Source organism: Sinocyclocheilus anshuiensis, unplaced genomic scaffold (assembly GCF_001515605.1).
Source record: "Sinocyclocheilus anshuiensis isolate Anshui unplaced genomic scaffold, SAMN03320099.WGS_v1.1 scaffold680, whole genome shotgun sequence".
Classification (NCBI taxonomy): Eukaryota; Metazoa; Chordata; class Actinopteri; order Cypriniformes; family Cyprinidae; genus Sinocyclocheilus; species Sinocyclocheilus anshuiensis.
Window position 1 is genome coordinate 267,573 of NW_015555783.1, and position 7,153 is coordinate 274,725.

General features: G+C 37.2%; 1 protein-coding gene across 1 annotated transcript; it reads right to left on the reverse strand.

Annotated features, from left to right (window-relative positions):
• Positions 1 to 1,977: 1,977 nt before the first annotated feature.
• Positions 1,978 to 3,922, reverse strand: LOC107674764 (beta-1,3-galactosyltransferase 1). Its single transcript, XM_016468857.1, has one exon. It carries the CDS (start codon positions 3,623 to 3,625, stop codon positions 2,630 to 2,632), a length of 996 nt encoding a protein of 331 aa, XP_016324343.1. The 5' UTR covers positions 3,626 to 3,922; the 3' UTR covers positions 1,978 to 2,629.
• Between the last annotated feature and the right edge of the window lie 3,231 nt (positions 3,923 to 7,153).

The window sequence follows — 7,153 nt, forward strand, 5'->3', positions numbered from 1 at the left end:
AAGTTATCCAAATGAAGTTCTTAGCAATGCATATTACTAATCAAAAATGAAGTTTTGATATATTTACAGTAGGAAATTTACAAAATATCTTCATGGAACATGATCTTTACTTAATATCCTAATGATTTTTGGCATAAAATAAATAATTTTGACCCATACAATGTTTTTTTGGCTATTGCTACAAATATACCCCAGCGACTTAAGACTTGGTTTATATATATATATATATATATATACACACACACACAATGTGCTTATAAACATTAAATTGCAGCATTGGTTATGGTCTATGGTTTTTGCATGTTTCATTTATTATTTTGTACCCATGGAAAGAACCAAAATATTTAAAGTTGTTTTTTTAATCTTTTCTTTCCAATTTACTTTTCTTTTTTCAAATGTTTTATTTTCCCCAATTAAAAAAAGAAAAGAAATAAAAGTTATTTACTTGCTGTTTATCATCCTGTAGAAGGGGGTTCAGATGATGTCACTTCTTGGGTAACATTTTATTTAATTTTTATTGTAACAGAAGATCTTATAGACAGAGAAGATCAGGATTTTGGATGAAAATGTGGGACATCATTTATTTATTTTTTTGCTTTTTTTCCCTTCGTTTTTTACAAATTGCACATTTTTATAAAATAGGCTATATAATAAAATGAATGTCAGGTATGTCAAGATGTTGTGCAATTTTAATTGCTGGATCAGACCTCAGAGCTGGGACTGGCCAAAGGCACTTTTTAAGGTAATGGGACACCAAAGTCTGCCACTATTCAAGTTAAGTGCCATTTCCTGACACTGTATTCACCCAGGATGCTGATTGCTTTTAATCCCTCCCAGACAACAGCCTCCTGGAAGGCATCCCATAATAGACACCCATTCCTGATTGAAAATCGGTTGCTGTAAAGCACTGGCTCCATTATGACACGTACAACAACGCCACAGACTGTCTTTATTTGTCATTGATGCTGACGGAGTTTGGCAAGGCCGGCGTTTGACACGTCTCGAGCTGCCTGACCAGTCTGCCAAGTGCCACTACTGTGGGCATTTGGCAGGACAAGTGACTGGCAAAATCCTCCAAGCATGGAGAAGGTGGGTCGGACATTTCGCTGGATCTCCACAGCACATTTTATTACAACATATTAGCATTTATTGAACATCATTGTCTATTATCATATTGCTGCTGCCGTTTTTTTAATTTTACGTTTGGTTAAAGAGGTTTTATGCACTTGTGTTGCAGTACATTACTGTACATTAAGTTTGGGATTGGTACGTTTTTGAAAAAACGTCTCTGATGCTCACTGAGGCTGCATTTATTTGATGAAAAATACAATTAAAAACAGCAATATTGTGAAATATTCAAATTTAAAATAACCATTTTCTATGTGAATATCTTCAAATGTAATTTATTCCTGTGACGAAAAAGCTGAATTTTCAGCACCGTCGTCTTCAGTGTCACATGATCCTTCAGAAATCATTCTAATATGTTCATTTGCTACATTGATGCATTTTTCAGGATTCAGGATTTTCAGGATTCGATGAATAGAAAGTTTAAAATAACAGCATTTATTTGAAATCTTTTGTAACGTTATAAATGTCTTTGCTTTCATTCATTTATTGTGGGCCGGCTGAATACGATTATTTATTTCTTTAACTCTTTGACTTGAGATGACCTTGAGTAAATTCTTTTTTTATTATCCCTTTAGAATCTTGAATATAAATGAGCATAACACACAAACAAAAAGATCAACGCTTCCAGAAAAAGAACACTGTTATATATATTTTTATGTAAAAATACACAGTATAATACAATAGTACCCATTGGGAATAATATATTCATTTTTGTTTTCACAGTTAAATGTCACGCATCCCCTCAATTACTCCAGCCAATTTATAAAGAAAAAAATGAAACGCATGTGAATCACATTTTGGCCTCAATGAAATCAAATTCTAGAGAAGAAGAAAAAAATCACTTTCAAATTTTTTTTTTTTTCATGTTTCTCCCCTTCATTATATTCCACATTTACACTGCGTTCCTTACGCAGCATTTCTACAGGTTTGACCATGTACAGTAAATACTCACTAAATGACACTTGATACCAAGCGTTAATGACTTTAGATATACAGATTTACAGTATAACTACAAACATGATCTGTTCTGAAGCAATGATGTTCAACTTCTAGGCGTAAGAAAATAATTTTTATACTTATAAATAAGGAGCTATACATCGCCGTTATCTTTTTCAAGAAAAGATGTTTCTGAACGTGTAAACAGACAATGCAGGTGCTTCCACATACAGTAAACAAAGCAATGGTACTTTCGTTTGTACAACCAGAATAATGTGCAAAGAAAACTCAACGATCAAGGACATTCCGCTGTGCATCCGAACCAAAAGAAACTCCTTCACTAGTTTTAGACAGGCTGGCACGGTTATAATATTAACACGAATAGCACATTCCCCAACCGGTTCTCAAACGATGGGCTCTGCGTGTTTCGAAATTGTTGACATGCCCCAGAAGGATGTTAGTGTTTCTAAGAAAGAACTACAGTTTGTCCAAAGCCTCTGTGTCGCATCTGTGCATCATGGGGATTTAAAAAAGGGCACAAATACACATCCTCAGGCAGCTCCCACTAACACTTGAGATGCTTCTTGCTGGTCATGTCGTTCCAGATACGATGCATCTCCTCAGGGGAGATCTGGTGTACGGTAATGACTCGACGGTACCTGCAAAGACTGTAGGCCATTTTCCAGTGATTGAAGCCACTGTTCTGATACGGGTGAATGGCCAGCTTCCTCAAACACACCCCGACGTAAACGTCCTCCAGATGCAAGAGTCTGGTGTGCAAGGAAGTCTTGTAGATGAGCTCCGCAACGTCTGCCGAGAACACGTACCCAGTGCCGGAGCAAAACGGCGGGTACTTGCTCTCGGGGTAAAGGTCTTTGGGCATGTACCACTTGCTGCGCATGTCCCGAATGGGTCCGCCGTTGATGACGTATCCCGTGAAGTACCTCCGTCGAGGTTTGGTGGCCGGCTTCAAGAGTTTATACACCAAGTTGTCCATGTTCACGAAGATATCGCTGTCCGTTTTCATCACGTACTTGGCTTGGTTGCAGAAAGTGGCCACCCAGCGCATTCCCATCAGTGTTTTGAGAGTAAGATTGTGGTACGAGTCGATGAAGTCCTCGACCACGATGTCGTGAAAGATCTCGCTCTCTTGCTCCACCATCTGGTTGAGCACTGCGTCCATGCTGCGTCCCAGAAGAAAGAGCGTAATGATGCGAAGGTCGCTGAAGGTGCTTTCGTCGCCCCACGTTTCCCTGATGGCTTGGCGGGCGTCGAACTCTTTGTGCGTGGTCGTGATGAGGATGACGAGGAAGGGCACGTTGGTTTCGCATTTCTTGGGCTCGTTGATGATGAAATCGAAGGCGTGAGGGTTCAGCGGACGCGTCCGGATGTTGCCGAAGGTTGTGGTGGCGTTGCTCTTGTGCGCTTTCGCCGTTTTACGCGCCGGGACGGACAGTTGGCTCACATAGGACGACGTGGGACGGGATATACTTAGGTACCACAGAGCGCTGGCCCAGCAAACGACCGTCAACACATAGAGGCATGACACTTTTGAAGGCATTGTGATGCATTTACGTGCACTTGGAGCTGTAGATCTCGAACGGCCTCGCAGCCATTAGCGATGGTACCTCAGGCAGAAATGCAGAACGAAGCTGCATTTGTATGCAGCCTGACATCAACTGTCAGAGATGTCTTCTCTTCGTATGAAATCGGTGGGATTTTGTAGCAGGGTTTCGAATGCTCCCTGACACTCTTCCGCATGTTCCACTGAAATCTGAAAAACAAAACAGCAACAGTTGTTTTCAACTAGAGGCCAACTGACACGTGGGTTCCTCAACTGAAGGACCATATGATGTGAAAGATAGAATTTTTCATTTACATATATGCATTTGGCAGATGCTTTCAGCCAAAGCGACTTACAATGCATTCATTGCAATTTTTTTAATCAGTTTAGCTTTCACGGGGAACTGAACCCATGACTTTACTGTTGCAAGCACCATGCTCTACTGTATGAGCTACAATATGGTTTAATGACAACAAATCAAATATGCACAGAAATATGCTATTAACCCTTATTTTAGATGATATCTATTCAAATTTACAAAACTGTAGGACTGAAGAAATTTACAATGTGGATCAACTTTAGTTAGCTCCTTGTGCCTGATGAAGACCTGACTGGTCGAAACGTTCTTGGAAAATAAATGTTCTTGGAGCTATAATTTTCTGTGTGTGGACTATTGATTGATTGTCCTGAACTTGAACCAAATTTTTGGGTCTTTTGGATGTGTGCAGATTTTTGCATTGCTTTGATATTGGTGAAATGCAATAATATCAAAAGAGCTAAATCAATCAAATCAAAAGATGATTGCATCCTGATCTATCACTATTTTAAACAAGATAGATGTTTAGACGTTTCTTTGACATAGTCACCATTGATAAGCTACTACTAAATATAATGTAGAAACATTAAAATGGAAACTTACATTTTCTGTAAAACTGCTTTGCAATGAGTTGTATTGTGAAAAGCACTATACAAATAAACTTGAAAAAGATGTTTAGCCATTTCAACACTTTATATTGTCATATACTGGCTTTTGGATTATGGCAGAAAAATACTTCCTGTGACGAAGTTTTTGATTCTTACACGTTTTGTTCAAGATAATCTTCACAAATAAACACTTATTAATTTTAAGCCTAAATACAATTATCGGAAGTAAAAAGCTATATTTAAAGAACTACACCAGTTGCGCAGCTTGAAGATCAAGTTTCCCAACAACTCTTTCTTTACTTCAGGCAATAAGATAAAACATTTTTGACTAACAGATATAGCTATATCACTCTACCTATCTGATTAATCACAGTGCATTATGACAACTGTTTTGTATTACAAGTTTTCAGAAATGTTGTTTAACTATGCAAGTGATGCATTTTCTAATCTAATTTGCATCTCCAGAAAATAAATCTGAGCATTGGATAAAGTCAGGTTCAGAATTCTTGTTTCATTTTGTTGACATATTAGAGCTAAAGGTTTATACACAGATTAAGGATTTCTCTTTTATCACTCCATAAATTAGAGAATAGTCAGCAGTCAGAAAAAAATAACGTTTAATGAATAAAACGCTATAAAAAATAATATACAAGTTAGTGAATGATATAAAAACAAACTGCTTTGTTTTAAGAAAAAAGATGAATACAACTGTAAAGTTTGGTGCATGACATGTAAGTGAAAAAAAAAAATAAAAGTAACACTTAAATGTGTATTTTGAATGCTTTCTTTCATCTAGTCTGAAAGAAGACAAGTTATAAAAGCACAGTAGCCCAAGATCTCTAAATAGACCAGTGCATGAAACAACAATGGTATTGCCTGTTGTTTTTTTAAATCAACAAGTTGGAAAATTTGAGATGAAATAGTTTGCAAAAGTTTGAATAAAATATGACCAGGCAACCTGAATTGCAAGAGACATGGACTATTTATACTTGTTTTGTTTTTTTTCAGAAACTTGACAGCAGTGAAGATTCTGTCATTATTTATTCACCCTGAGGTCATTCCAAACCCACTTCAAGTTGTAAATAAAGTAAATAAAAGATAGAATTTTCACTTTTGCCTGAACTATCCCTTTAAGAGAAGAAAGGATGCAACCAAACGTGAGGAACATTGGTTACTTTAGTAAATACAGAACATCCCTCCTGCTGGAACACAGGAGCAAAACTACCCCCACCCCCCGCCTACCTAAATATTTGAATAGACAGTTAGCCAAATATTATGATTCTTATCGACTGACATTGCAGGAGATTGTTAATGTTTGAATGAATTAAAGAATATGAGGTGGAGAATGTGCATGTGTTTGAAAGCAGCAGTCATCTGTTGTGTTGCCTGTATGGAAATGAGAGCGCTGTGTGATTCCTGCTCTGAAGTTTTCAGCCGTTTAGACTTTTGATAAGAGAGCTGTGTCGGCATATAGCGGCTTTCTGGCTGAATCTTCTTCTCAGTGGGGAAGATCATCAATCAGCACATTTATGGAAGTGAAATAAATATAACAGGGACATTTTACAAAGAAATAATTTATTGTAATATAATCCAAACAAAATTGAACTGGCTGAACTATTCGCTTCTTTATGCGTAGCTGTTCTTTGCCATCTACTGAAAGTGTGACCGGGCAAATAAATATCTTGATGTGCAAAGCACATGCAAATTTACTAAAAATAAATATAAAGTGAAATTTTTTTTAAAGTAATATAAAATTTTGGAAAAAAAAAAAAGGTAAATATATGAGGGGCCGTACAAGCCATAATTCATTCTGGCACTCTCACACACACATACATTCTCCTTTCACATGCATACATTTCTACTCACACACACACATACTTTCTCCTTTCACATACATATATTTTTGCTTTCACACAATTACATTCTCCTTTCACATGCATACATTTCTACTCTCACACACTTACATTCTCTTTTCACATGCATACATTTCTACTCTCTCACATACTTACATTCTCCTTTCACATGCATACATTTCTACTCTCACACACTTACATTCTCCTTTCACATACATATATTTTTGCTTTCACACACTTACATTCTCCTTTCACATGCATACATTTCTACTCACACACACACTTACATTCTCCTTTCACATGCATACATTTCTACTCACACACACACACATACATACTCCTTTCACATACATATATATATATATATATATATATATATAGAATGTATGTATGTCTGAAGAAAATATGTGTATGTAAGAGAAGAATGTATGTATGTGTGAGAGAGAGTATAGTAGAAACGGAAGGAGTATAGTGGAAACGGAAGGAGTATAATGGAAACGGAAGGAGTATAGTGGAAACGGAAGGCGTATAATGGAAACGGAAGGCGTATAATGGAAACGGAAGGAGTATAGTGGAAACGGAAGGAGTATAATGGAAACGGAAGGAGTATAGTGGAAACGGAAGGCGTATAGTGGAAATGGAAGGAGTATAGTGGAAACGGAAGGAGTATAGCGGAAACGGAAGGAGTATAGCGGAAACGGATGGAGTATAATGGAAACGGAAGGAGTATAGTGGAAACGGAAGGAGG